Source organism: Peromyscus maniculatus, chromosome 3, assembly GCF_049852395.1.
Source record: "Peromyscus maniculatus bairdii isolate BWxNUB_F1_BW_parent chromosome 3, HU_Pman_BW_mat_3.1, whole genome shotgun sequence".
NCBI classification, from domain to species: Eukaryota; Metazoa; Chordata; class Mammalia; order Rodentia; family Cricetidae; genus Peromyscus; species Peromyscus maniculatus.
The window spans coordinates 152059313-152073917 of NC_134854.1; the positions used below are offsets into that span (position 1 = coordinate 152059313).

Below are 14605 nucleotides of genomic sequence, written 5' to 3' on the forward strand. Positions count from 1 at the left end.
AACAACCGTATTACTATTTTAATCCCCAGCGTCTCAACTGGTTGTAAAGTTTTCTTCTGAAGAATTTGATTGTGTTTGAGTCAAAGGTAAAATGGTTAACTAGGTATTAAACTATTTTCAACTTGAAAATAAGGCCTGAAAATTATTAATATAAACATAACAATGTGATGCATTAACTCATCCGTCTTTATATGTAGGGACCATTCAAAGATTCCTAGGACAAAAACAAGAAGCAGTCTATGCATTTTATTTTCTTGTTTCGGTAGTTAAATTTAGTTCATTTGTTTTGCAGGCTTCTTAAGGCCAAGCCACTGAGAGTAATTTGGAAAAGGAAAAAAAAAAAAGAAGCAGGCTACAAAGGCTGCTTGCCTGGTACAATTTACAAGTTATTCTAGTTGCACATCACAAAGCATCCTCGACCTCTATCTTTACCATGTTTGATGCTTCCCAGATCTAGGTCTGGAGAGTTCACTGCTGGTAGGATCAGTAGATTGACCCAGCATCCAAAGATTCCCAGTGGGAAACCCGGTATGCCAGAGGGACCTGGGCTGTCTGTCCCTTTCTGTACCGCTTAGGGTCTTTCACTTCGCGTGCCAGCCAGGGCTTTTGGTTCCCATGAAGCCTTTTCATCAGGACAACAACCCTGCAGGTGATACCCATCCCCCAAGGAGAGTATTGTTGGGGGGACCATAGTCACCTAAACTGCTTGACCTCTGTGTTTTCAAGAACCCAGGACCACACTTCTGGGCGAACAGGATAAAGTGAATGGAATCGTCTCTCTTTTGAACAAGCTTGAAGCCGGGTGTTCATCGCTGGCATCGCTTCTCCTAACCGTGATGACTTCATGCTCTTCACCCTTACACGTTCTTCAAATCCCTGAGTCACGCTCTGTTTATGTTGTCTCAGTACCAACTCCAGCACAGGTCCAAAGGAAAGGACGCCAGAGAGGCAAGGAAGAGCTGGGGTGGAGAAACCAGGCCAGCCACGGGTGCCAGGCAAAGGTCAAAATGCAAGTACAGGACATTTCAGCCTGGGCTACAGATCTCGTGACGCCTGGCACTTTTCCTCCACCAGACTCCTGATCCCATTGCTCTGGAAACAGCTGGATTTTCTTCCTGTGTGTTTGTTTTGGGCACCAAGCAAGAAACACGAAGGGGAGGGAAGAAGACATTTGTTAGAGCGTTCTTTGGGTTAAAAATATCTTTAATATCAAATCACAATAATAAAAAATAGAAAAAAAGATTTTATTTTCGTTGGAAATTTTAGAGTGATTTAGAAAAGCTTATGCGTAACGGACACACAGAGGCACAAAGAATCAATGTTTCTGTCCACCCCCATCCAGAAGATCCTTCGCGCCGGGGGCGGGGTGGGGGCGGGGCTTCATGATGTCACAACACCGCCCTGGTGTTTTTGTGTTCCCAGCTCTTGGGGAAAGCCACCCGATTTCTTTACCTGGTGGTCTTTTACCTTCGGGCCGGGAGATCTCCAGATCCCTCTCTGGACGTTTGGCCACGTAGTACGGCGACGGGCGCGTGGGAGCTGACGCGGGTGGAGCGATTGTGATCAGCTTGACATTGATCGGGGGCGGCCAGACGCGAGACACAGTCACCAGCGCGCGCTGCAGGCCCCGTCCGGGGAGCCCGAAAAACCTGCGGTCCATCATGAAGTTCCAGTATAAGGAGGACCATCCCTTCGAATATCGGAAAAAGGAAGGTGAAAAGATTAGGAAGAAATACCCGGACCGGGTGCCGGTGAGTGGGGGCGGGGAGGGGGAGAGAGAGCTGGGGAATTAGGGAGCTGGTTGCCCTGGAGCTGGAGGGTAGCCTGGCGCTGGCGGGTGGCCTGGAGCAGGAGGGTAGCTTGGCACTGGCGGGTCCCCAGTTTACATAGGAGCTCCTGACATAGGAGGGTCCCCAGAATCTTATCCTGATCGGCTTTGACAAACCGATATCCCCAGGGCCTGTGCCCACCTTCGGCATCTCGAAAGCGCAACCTGCGTGGCGGGTGACTCAGCAGGATTCAGCTCTCGTGGAGGTGGGGAATGTGCGCGTGGCACGGCCTGTGTGTGCGGGAGCGACTGGTTGGGGGCCCAGGCCGGATGTGTTTCTAGAGAACGCAGCGCAACCATGGAGTGGCAGGTGCTGTGAACCTTGCGACCATCCATGTCTGCTTTACGTGGTTCTCCATGAATCCGAGCTTCGTCCTCATTTCCTTGAGCGTAGGAGGAAAAACTTGAGAAGTCAGTAGATTCTACCCTGCGTTTTCTTAGAATTAGGAGGCGGGGGGGGGGGGGGGGGAGGGGGGAGCTCCACCAGGCGGGCCCCGCAAACAAGGTCACACTCTGCGCCACAGTCAGCTTGCTTCATCATCATTACTGTCTCCCTGACCATGCGATGCTAAAGAAGGCCTTACCCTGCACTGGGGATGGGTTGGGCTCTTGGATCCCAAGTGCGAGGACTGAGAACCATTCCCTATACGAAATTACACCCCGATTTAAACAGTTAAAACCCAGTTCATGCAGTTAGGAGAAAAATACTGAGGGAGTCTTCAGCATCCGGGTGTTTTTCCCTTTACCCCCTCCCCCGCCCAATCGCCTGTTTTTTTTTTTTTTTTTTTTTTCCTTCTCTTTTGAAAGCTACGCAGCAGAATTGGAAGCTGAGGACGACATTACTGTTAGATACTGTTTATAGAGGAGCAGGGGCTTTTAAAATCGTCCTCTTTATCTGTACAAGCAATGATGTTAGATTAGCATTACTAGGAAACTTAAAAGAGCTGGACTTAACCTAATAATTTTTCTTGATACGTAAGTACTTTTAGGGGGATTCTTCCTCAGTCCTTATCTCAGTTATCACTTCCACAAGATATGTAGGCCCAACTGGAAAAAGTTCCCAGCCCCATTTTCTGTTTGGAAGTGGGTAGTTAACTATCCCACCATTCTCCAGCATTACACACAAGGGTCTTAAGGGAAAGGCTGGAAACACACTAGCCCTGCCTTCTTAGTACACACTCCTTCACATGTTCCCATGGAGGACTGCTTTGAAAATCTCTCTGTTTGTCAGCCCCCGCCCCCTTATATTTTAATAGACACGTGGACCACATAGCAGCCAGCACTCTGAATGTCTTGTCTGCATATTCACAGACTCACCTCACACCATCACAATCCTTGTGCCACACATGTAAGCCTGAAGCACAGGGAAGTGAAGTCACCACCCAGAGATCTGACATTGCCGGCTGGCAGAGTGGAATTTCAGCCTGGCTGCCATGCTTCAGGGCTTCTGGAGCCCTTGACCTTCAGGTTGTCCTTTTTTTCCAGTTTGTAGTACAGTTCGATTAACCAGAATTAAGTGTGCACCTTACATGGTCGAGTCCTGGATGTAGGTTAAGTCTTGCTGCCATCCAGAGTTCAGCTGGTAGGCCAGTGCCAGTCAGGAAACCCAAGCGAATGTCTACTCGTTATTAAGAACTTTAAGAGATACACACTGTGGCACGTACCCACCTCCAAATTCAGTTAAAATCCCTTTATTTCCTCAAAATAGGAGCCTTTCTCATTCAATTGGTTGCTGCACTCAACTAGAATATTTTAGTTTCTCCTTATTCTTCTCCTGCTCATGGCTTGATGTTGAATGTTTTACTTGAGTGATAATTTATAAGCCAAGAAAGCCTCTCTCAGATCTCGTGGATCTGCAGCCCGAGAGGTTCTCAACCTATGGCTCTTATCCTGGTTGTGAGAGAAGAACTCTGCTAAATGGCGGAGATTTGGGTTGGCGGGGGCAGCCCTGGGGATGGAGCCGTTTGCCCAGTGGCCTCTCCATCACTGGGTATACCCTTAGCCCCAGAGACGTGGTTTCTGTTGCAGAGTTGTAGCCAGAGTTCCTAGGCCTTGGGCACAGAACTGAATCTTACTATGCTCAGGTTTACAGAAAAGCCACTAAGTTTCTAAGGCAGTCCGACTCACAACCTAAGCTTGGCCTCAGAAGAGGTACGCGTGGGCCTTGGGAGAGGGGATCATGGGATCCTGAAATAACAGAGTGTTGGAAACCTGTAAGAGCAGGAACTGCTGGACACACTATTTTTAAACATTTGTAAACAGCCCTATGGTGTATGAGCCACCTGCCACAGATGGAGAAAACAGTTTTTTTTTTCCTCTTCTTTGTGGGAGCTGCCAGGTCTCAGAGTTCCTGTGGTAAATACCAGGGCTCCCCTTGTTTCCTGTGCTCGGTCATATGTAGCCTGTCTTCTTTCCTTCCTCATTTTTGGTCCATTACTAGTCTCCTTTTCAAGCTCTTTTCTGTTTAATTTGAAGCTTTGGATTCACCTCTGTCTACCCAGGCATTTATGTGTACTTACTTGTGTGGTCTTTTGAGGTGTAGCTTGTGCAGAAGCCTAGACAGGTCTGAGACACCCTGAAGGTCGTCACACAGTGTCTAGGGACACTTCTCCAGTGTCTGTTTCTGCTTCCTCGCTTTTTGGTATTTTCCATTTCTCATATCTGAGATGAGTTTTTCCAAAACGAAGACTGTAACGTTAATATTCTTGCAGTCTGTTTTCTAAGTAAATATATAAGCATCTAAGATTTTGTGTGTCCTTTTCTTTGTTACAAAAATGCATAACCTTTAAAAATGTTATAAAAATATTTAATGTAGATATTATAAAATCCTGACATAGTTGATAATGCAGAATGATCCAGTGCATTGCTCTCATCAAGTGTCACTCATAAAAAAAATTCACAGTAGTTTTCACTTAGCGGTGAACACCGTTTTGCAAAGACTGAAGTCTGAGCCACGTTACCTGTGTATTAGCTGTCAGTGTAGCCATGTCTGAGACAGTTGCCTTCTAGAAGGTAAGAGAGCTCCTGGCTTCAGAAGTCTTCATCTGTGCTCACTTGGCTCCATTCTTTGGGCCGGTGGTGAGTCAGCCTATCATGGTGGGAGCATGGAGGGCTCAATGACCTAGAACTCCGTGAGGTCCCACCCCTTAAAGTTCCCACCACTTACTTATGCATAGCACCCAGGTAGGAGCACTTCTTTAACACAGGGGCCTTTGGAAGGCAGTGAAGATCTAAGCTGTAACGTTATGTCTGTAATAAATCACGTTTCCCACACTGTGTGTATGTGTGTGTAAGTGTGTGCACATGTGAGGAGGCATGTGTGTGAATGTGTGCAGATATGCATGCACATGGTAGAGGACAGAGGTTGATGTCTGGTGCAATTCTTGGCTGCTCTTCACATTTCTCACTATGAACCCAGAGCCCGCCACTTCAGTTAGTCCAGCCAGACAGCCTGGCCCAGGATCTCAGTCTCTGCCTTCCCAGCACTGGGATTAGTGTTGGGCCCACACATCTGCCTGGCATTTACACAGATTTTAGGGATCTCAAATCAGTCACCAGACTTTCACATATAGTGCTTTTATCACCACGCCATCTCCAGAGTCCATAAATGGTATTTTAGAAAAAAGAATAAAACTGATAGGTCATTAGACTATCTTAGAAACACAGAACAACTTCCTGATTTTTTTAATGAAATTCCATAAGGTAAATGGTCTTTTACTGTTCTTATAGGTCATTTGTAGTTGTATAAGATCAAGGAGCGTTGGAAGCAAGGACTGAAACATTACACTGAGCCTGGATTCTGTGGGCAGATTTAAGGTGTGAAAGGAAAAAGGCAATGCTAGGGTCTTCAGTTTTCATCCCTCTCCTGTTCTCCTTCTAGGTCATCGTGGAGAAGGCTCCTAAAGCCAGGGTCCCTGATCTGGACAAGAGGAAGTACCTTGTGCCCTCTGACCTCACCGGTAACAATCTTTCTCTCTTCTGACCCTTCGTTGCAGGCAAAGCATTTTTGATCTTTATTTCAAGTCTAAGCTGGTGACCATATGGGTTGTGACTATGCATGGCTTCGTCAGGGAGCTGGCCAGTGTAGTCAGGCACACTGTGCCCTTCTGTTTCCAGTTCTGTTTGGATTTCCCAATGACTCACGTGTCTCGCTCATGAAGACACAGCAAAGCAGTACTCTGGAGTAAAGGAACAATTGTCTGTCATTTAAACCACTTTAAAAATCAGCCATGGTGATCTGGAGGTCCATTTGTTTCAAAGCCAGCCCAGTGTCATGGGAGGATCACATTTCAGAGATTCATATCTAAATGCTTTATCTTTTAAACATATTTCTGTTTGGGGGACAAAAACTGAAGACACTAGCATATCTTCTGTTTTGAATTACATGTATTTAGACTTTACCTTGTTCTGAATGAAGTGCCAGGTGATTTCAGGATACTCTGGACAAATTCTTTTAGACACGTTTGCCCTGGAATTCATGCATTTGTCAGCCTTCCAGAAGCTTTTTATGGTTTGCAGGGACAGGCTAAACATTGAATAGACTCATTGCCCTGATACTTGCCCCATTGTGCTGGGCTGTCCAGAGTCCAGTGGATCTCTTCCGTTTTAGACAGGAATTCTTTGATCTACATCATACTCCCCCACAGTAGTCATTAGGCTGGGTGAGTATGCTAATGTTGCGTCTGAGGTTGAATAAGGAGGAAGAGAAGCAGTCCCACCGTGGTATGTCAGGGACCGTGCAGGCCTCAGTTTCTCTTTTGCCACTAAGAATCTTGGGTCTTTGAGACCCAGGATTTGGCTCTGAGAAGCTTGTTCTTATGCTAAAGGGGATAGATACAATAGATTTTGGTTTTCCTGAGATTTCCCCTTTTACTAATCCTTTTTCTTTTCTTGCCTTCCTCTCTGTTTCCTCCATGTAGTTGGCCAGTTCTACTTCTTAATCCGGAAGAGAATCCACCTGAGACCTGAGGACGCCTTATTCTTCTTTGTCAACAACACTATCCCTCCCACGAGTGCCACCATGGGCCAGCTGTATGAGGTAATGGATTTGGTCACAATACCGCACAGCCTGGTGTCCCCAGCTCTGGTTCCAGGGTTTGTTAACACACCTGGGAAGTAGGGCAGGAGGTGTTATTTATGGGGATCCTCTTACACATGGCAGTGTGAAGCTGGGAGATTAGATACCCCTGTCCTTTAGGGATGGAGCACCTTCTCGGTTTAATCTTCTGAAATCTCCTTTCAATCTTGCCTGATTTAAGTAGTTCTTGATAGCAAGGGATCACCAGGAGCCCATCGTTCTATTACTTTCTGTGGAAGCATAATTTGTTAGTGAACTGTGCACTCCATCTCATCAGTCATCCCCATCTAGTCGTAGACTTGAGAAAGGAAACACCAGCTGCACTTGGCCCCTTTTCCATCTGAACCTGGAGCTCTGTCATCACAATTAGTCCTCGCATAAACTCTACAGATTTGGCTTATGACAACCACATCCAGAAGCTCTTCTTTCAAGAACAAACCTAAGTCCACCAAGAGTTCCCATTATCTGAGAACAGTGAATAAATTAAAATATAAAATTAAGGGAGAATTTGATTGGAGAAAAAGTGTAATTAGGACTTCATATATAAATGATGTGATCTAAGATTGCAACTGTACTTCTTCTTGAACACTGTCACACAAGATGCTGCCTTCCCGTTGTGCCCCATTAGTCACATACATGTTGAGTAGCCTCTAGTCTTGTCCTTATTCCATAGCATTTATTCCCTGTGACTATGCATGTCAGTATGTGTTTTGTGGTATCTGTGCTCTCTTTGCTAGGGTGAAGGGTTTTTTTTGTTTGTTTCTGTTTTGCATGTGTGTGTGCACACATGTAGGTGGAAGTCGGAGGACAACTTAGGGTGTCATCTTCAAGAACACTGTGAGCCTCCCTTGAGATGGGTCTCTCTTTGACTTAGAGCACACCAATAAGCTGGCCTGGCTAGCCAGTGAGCCCCAGGGATCCTCCTGCGTATCTACCTCCCCAGTGCTGGGGTTGCTAGCACACAGAACACTGCACATGCCATTTTTATCTGGTTTCTGGGCATTGAACTCAGGTCCTCTGGGCTTGCAAGGCAAGTACTTGACTGAGTGACCTCCCTTCCCCAGGCATAGAATAATATTTTTTCCAAGATAAGAATTATTTCCCAATGTTTTGTTGGTGAAAGCTTTGAAAACATGCCAAGAAAGTTGAAACTTACTGAAAAGACGGACTGGCTTACCAGGGTTCAGCTCACATTGTACTGTTCTTGGTTTTTGATTTTCATACTTGTACGTATCATATTTCAATCACATTCATCCCTGCCCCTTACCCTCTCTCTTTCCCCTCCCACTCTTGCTTATCTTCCGAGCTAGACCTCCTATTTCCATTTTTTTTTCAACCCAATGCATGTCATTAGGGTCATTTATAGGCCAGTGGGAAGTTTGATTATGGAAGCATGGTCACCTTACCAGTGACTTCTCACCCCCATTAAATTCTTTCTTCTTCTTCTACCACAAAATTCCCTGAACTTTGGAGGGGGCAGTTTAGATAGACCATTTGTGGCCAGACATTAATCACTTAAATCTGTTCTTTGACCAATTATTAGGCTCTGAAGTCACTGTTGACCACTGCAAAAAGAAATTCCCCTGACTAAAGCTGACTATAAAATGCATGTTTTACTGAAGTTATTTTTCTGCTGTTGCTGATATATGTTCTCTATAAAACTTGTGTTTATGAAGTCAGAGACCAACATGTAGTTGATACCTCTTCCTATTCTTTCTTCCTTTTTTTTTCCTTTTCCCCAGTACTAGAACTTGAACTAAGGCCTCACACATGCTAGGCAAATGCTCTACCACTGGGCTGCATGCCCAGCCTTCTTCCATCCTTTTAACGGAGGCTAATGATGACTCAGGTGTCTCCTCTTCAAGGTTGTTCAAGACTCAGAATCACAGAGACAATGAACATGAATGTTTAATATTCTCTGAACTGTTTTCTCGTCTCCTCTTTTAGGACAACCACGAGGAAGACTATTTTCTGTATGTGGCCTACAGTGATGAAAGTGTCTATGGGAAATGAGGCAGAAGCCCAGCAGATGGGAGCACCTGGACTTGGGGGTAGGGGTGGGGTGCGCGTGGGACTTGGGGAACCAGAGGGAGGGCTCCCAACCATGGAGGAGACGCAAGGTGAAGACATCGGAAAACATCACACCGCACACACTGTCGTCTTTTTTTCACAAGCTCAATTGTTAGTTTTCTCTGCTTCCTCAGCCCAGGAAGAACTTGTGTTGGATTGGCTGTGAGAGCGGGATGGGGACGACATCATTCACAGCCTTCCTGTGAGTTTTCGTGCAGTTTCATGAGAAGGTTGGGAGGAGGGCAGGTGGCCACTAGAGAAGAAGAATACAGTTCAGCAGCAACTCCTGTCTCTTTGGGCAGAGGTTTGATTTTTGGTATTTGCATAGGCCACATAGGGAAAGGGGGAAAAATGCTTTAGGAGCTGTAGGGGACCATACCTAAGGGACCAAAAAGTACCCACTGTCAATGAAGCATTGTGACCCCTGACTTCTGTCTCCAATTCCTCCCTCTCCTAATCCTTTTCTGCCACACAAGTGTCACAGCACCGCCCCACGTGTGGCAGTGGCCGTTCCCACAGACTTTTAGATGGAGTCCTTTTGGGACATAGGGTTGTGCGGGAACGTGGTTATGATTGCCCGTAGTTTGGATGACATTAAACTGGAGTTCAGGGTTGAACATCTCTGCTCCTCATCCCATAAGTACCTTAGAATTTCAGGAGCCTCAGGATCAGTCCTTTAGCATTTCCTTCAGCTTTCTCATGTACAGGCACAGAGTGTCTACTGGAGGGTCCGGGTTACAAGGTAAGCTAGATTACACACCTGCCAATTATCCTCCCACTGCTGCGGGCTCCTCAGTCTCACACGCACTGGAATGCTAAGTGATGGCCAGCTGTTTCCCTCCCTGCCATCTGCTATTCAGAAAAGATGGAGTGAGGACTCCAGCGTTTCATGGGGGTTTTACTCATTCATTTTCATCTAGGGGCTACGTGGGGAGGGGGCGGGAGCAGGAACTGCATTCACACATGACATTTCAATTCATCTCTACAAATGAAGAGCGTCCTCCCTGTTGGGAGCAATCTGTATGTCTGCTTTGTCGGCTGCAGGTTCTGATACTTTGAAGTCAATGCTGTCAGGCCAGGGAAATAAAATAATTGCTTACCTTAAAAATCCACTGAATGCGGAATTGTCACCTTTTTTTTTCCCCTTTTGGTTTGCATTTGAATGAAGGTTATGCGGACACTTGAGTTTTCAAAGAGGTGGGTGTGGGGTTGGCAGTGTGCGCTTACATAGGGTCAGACATATATGTGTTCATTTAGTTGTTGCCCAGGGTGAATGTTACAGTGTTGTGTGCCTGAAGTGTTTCTGTGTGCATGATTTTCTGCCTGGTGTGTAAGTGCCCAGTCGCTGCTTCATGTGTTTCTCAAAGCTAAAGTCTGCCTGCCTCACTGTGGAGGGCTGGCGCGTGCTGTGCTAATTAGGTATGCAAATGTCTAGCCTTTGTCCCAGATTTGGCGGGCAGCTGCATATGCCAGTAATTATGAGCAAGTGACTTAGAAGATTCTGCTGAGCCTTCAAGTCTGATTTCTGCCCCAGGCGTCACTGCTGGTCCCAAACACAGCTTATTCTCTCCATTATGCTTCACAACAGGCTAACTCCTTCTAGACTAGGAGATAGACATATGGCTTGTGGAGTCAAGAACAATTCAGTGTCTTCTAGCTATATGTGGGTCTTTCATTGAGTCAGGAAGCCTATGTGGCTAGGCTGTGGGGTTGGAAATTAGAGAACAAACAGCCAGGACGAGTGAAGAACTCTTAGTTCCATTTCTAACCCTCTGAATTCTTGGCAGCTCCACACCTAGGTGGTAGCTTCCTCTTTGTTTTTGAGAAATAGGATTGAGTCACTAGAAAGGAATTAGGAAAGTCCTAGAAGATCTATGCCAGGATTCTACCAACCTGCCCACCGAACTGATGGAGAACATTCAGTTAGGATTGAGAGAAAGAGGGAAGCCTGGACCAGGAAACAAAACTTTTCTAGAAAATGGAAATGGGTTGAAGTGAGTATAATAGATGAAAATAGATGCCTATGGTTACAGAAATGACAGTGTGCTGTTATCTGACAAAGCCAAGAGGAGGCCTATGCTTGGGCTGATGATATGAAAGCTATTTTGAAACTATTACCCACCACCTAGGAGTAGGACTGGGTGTTCCAAAGGGTGCACAGCAGAGCCTGTGCCTTCTGGGCTCATCAGAAACAGCAGGCCTTTGCTGAACTGGACCTTCCAATTCAGGGACTGTCTCCCAGGAGGCCCTGACTTTTTCCAGTCCCACTTTTTGCTAGATTTTTCAGACGAAAAAATTATTATTGGATGGGACATCAGTATTTTAGACCAGCAACATTTCACAGATGCATAATTTTAATTAACTTAGCTAAGTTTAGGTCCAGTGCTCTGCTTAGAACTCTGTTTCCTGAATACAGGACCTTAACACCTCATAGTTTCCACAGTCTTATCTGCTTAATTCCTTCAGGCCTTGCTGGCTTCCTGTAAACTGAAAGCAGTATGGGAAATGTTTTGGGAACCTGGGCTCTATGTTCCAAGTCACATTAATTGGCTAACTCCAGATCTGCTCTGTCAGGATGGAGTTTACTGATATACCAAGCAAGTCATTCTTTTCTTTAGAGGCCATGTGACAAGTCTAGTTCTGTATTTGCTGGAAAAATCTGGACTATATGCAAGGGTAAGCTTGGACATTTGCCAAGGGCAATCCTTTCTTATGACTGGTTCTCTAGTGGATAAAATAGCTGGTCAGTCTCCTTATCTTTAGAGTAGAAGTCTCCATCAAGATGTACAGTGGTGGTGCATCCGGGCTGTGTATCCCCGTGGGGACCACAGCCCTGTGTGACTGGAGGCTAGATAGAGAATCCCATTTCTGAATACCAGAATGTTGCTTACTTTTCTTCTAATGCTGAATTGCTTGCTTCTCTCAAAGCATCCTGTACCTATTTAAAGGTATAGTCTGTATTGTGTATTCAGAGGCTAAGATTACAAAATAACAAAACATGATGTTAAGTAATGTAAGTGATGAGGCTAATGAGTGTACTTCCTGGCATGCTAACAGCAGCCTCTAGGTGACTCTCCAGGGTCATGTGCTGTTTCCTGGGCCCTGCCCTGATTCTTGGGATGCTACCCTTTGGGAATATTAACATGAAGATTATAATTCCATATAAATAGCTATGAGATGATTTTGAAGGTGTGTGGCACAGAAGCATGGATATACATGTCTGGGGAGACAACATGAAATCAGCTGTAGCAATGAAAATATCCAGGCATTCTGGAAAATAACCTGGTTGATAATTCCCTTTTATCTAGCTTTCACTTTGTAATTTGTTTGTCAGTGCTGGGCATGAACCCATTGCCTCACATGTACTAGGTAAGTATTCTGTCTCTTGGTTGTATCCCCAGCCCTCTGTGTAAACCATTACTCCACTGTCTTTGTATTTTTCCAAGTATTTAAATAAGTAGCAAGTGCTCATTTTCATTTTTTTTAACTAAGAAATTTCCTAGTCACCCTACATACTACCCACAGATCCCACCTCCTCCCTCCTCCCACCTCCCAGCCCTCCCTCCCAAGCCATCCCCATCCCCACATCCTCCAAATCAAGGTCTCCCACAGGGAGTCAGCAGAGCCTAGCACATGAGCTGAGGCAGGTCCACACCCCTCCCCTGCACAAAGTGCCACACACCGCAGGCACCGGCTCCCAAATGCCTGCCCATGCAGCAGGGACGGATTCCGATCCCCACCCCCTCCCCCGCCTGGCTGTCCCCCCAAACAGTTCCAGCTAAACAGTATCCAGTGGGCCTAGTCCAGTCCGATGAAGGGTCCACATCCACTAGTCCACAGTTCATGGGTCTGTAACAGTCTGGCTGGTCATCTCTGCACATCTTCCCATCATGATCTCGAGGTCCCCTGCCCACAGAATCCCTCCTCTCCATCCACTGGATTCCCCGAGCTCAGCCTGGCACCGGACCGCTGATCCCTGCATCCACCTCCATCAGTCACTGGATAAAGGCTCTCTTAGTTCAAGCTGAAAGCCATTTTCATTTTTTTAACGTGTGAACCCACTCAATATTTCCAGAAGCTGTTTTTTGCTTCCTTAACTGGTTCTGAAGTGAATTATTTCCTCAATGCATCCTGAGTAATTATTTTCTTCCTAGGTGGTAGCTGTTGCCTACCTGTCTACTCCTCTTTGCCTCAATATTATTTCAATGCAAGCTATACGATCAGTTCCTGCCTGTAGCTTGTTCTCTTGGAAACAGCTGGAAAAACAGTTTTTCTCAGCCTAATAATAGGGCCAACTAGCTAGCTAATGAAAGAATGATACAAATGCCGGAGCCTCTACCCACAAACCAGAAGACGTTTATTGTGAACTTGATTGCCCCATTGTGTTATAGGCCCTACCTCTAACAGTTCTTATAGTTCTGGACACTTTGGTAAACACATATGACCAGAGCAGTTCCCAAGGGTGAAGTAGCAGGAAGTGGTCACCCTGAGAAGTAATTGCATGATGCATTTTTACCATGCCCTTGGCAGGCATGCAATTTTCATCAGTGACTGATGTTCTAAGGTATTGTGCATGGTCAGCATCATGGGGCCATCTACACTGCAGTCCTGTTCACAACCAGAGTGCATTTAAAGTCCTTAGGACTTTCCTTTAAAGTTGCTTAGCTCCATGGCCAGCAGCATGGCTCAGTGGGTAGAAGCATGTCCTGCCAAGCTTTGCAATCTGAGTTCCATCTCCAGGTCTCACATGGTGGGAGGAGAGAGCTGACAGATGGTACACGCACACACACAAACACCCTTTCAGAAAGTTACTTAGCTCCTAAAATTCTAATAAAATGATTCTGAGAATGCATGGATGAGTAATTTCTGGATTTAAACACATTTGTTTTCCTTCTTGGGATACATTTATTTAACCAGATATCTCTGTGACACTCCCACATTTAAATTCTATGTACTTTGATCTTATTCTCCTCTATTGCTCTTTCCTATCACCACACTCTCTCCCTTTCCTCTTACATTCTTGTAGTCCCCCTTTCATACCCACACCCTGCCCTCAATTCCATATTAAGCACATTCTTATAAAGAACAACAAAAAAGTTTGCCTGGGACTGATGTCAACAATTTGGTCCTCAGAAATCTTCTCCCAAGTAATTTTTTAGAATCATTACTTGTAGCTGGAGTTTCCTCTGGTCCTGCCTGGCCCACGGTCAGGACAAATCTCTCTCACCCACCAGTCCCATAGTCCCATAGCCCACTTATAAAATAAACATACAGATGCTTATATTATTTAAACTGCTCGGCCATTAGCTCAGGCCTACCATTGTCTAGCTCTTACTCTTATACTCAGCCCATTTTTGTTAACCTATATGTCTCCACATGTTCTGTGTCTACCTGCTGCCTTTACATGATGTTCCCTGGACGGCAGGCTGGCATCTCTTCCTCTCTGCCTTCCTGTTCTCTCCATTCTCCTCTCTACTAGTCCTACCTGTACTTCCTGCCTGGCTACTGGCCAATCAGTGTTTTATTTATCAATCAATCATCCACAGCTTACTAATGGAAAATGCAGGATGTGGCAAGATCAGGGAAACCGAGGCAGAGTTTGCTGAAGTAGACACAAGACCTGATGTGAA

General features: G+C 45.7%; 1 protein-coding gene across 1 annotated transcript; it reads left to right on the forward strand.

Moving 5' to 3' along the window:
* The first annotated feature begins 1368 nt into the window (after positions 1-1368).
* Gabarapl1 (GABA type A receptor associated protein like 1) lies at positions 1369-10087 on the forward strand. Its single transcript, XM_006996391.3, has 4 exons — positions 1369-1751; positions 5709-5787; positions 6748-6866; positions 8853-10087. Exons 1-4 carry the CDS (start codon positions 1662-1664, stop codon positions 8916-8918), a joined length of 354 nt encoding a protein of 117 aa, XP_006996453.1. The 5' UTR covers positions 1369-1661; the 3' UTR covers positions 8919-10087.
* Positions 10088-14605: the final 4518 nt, after the last annotated feature.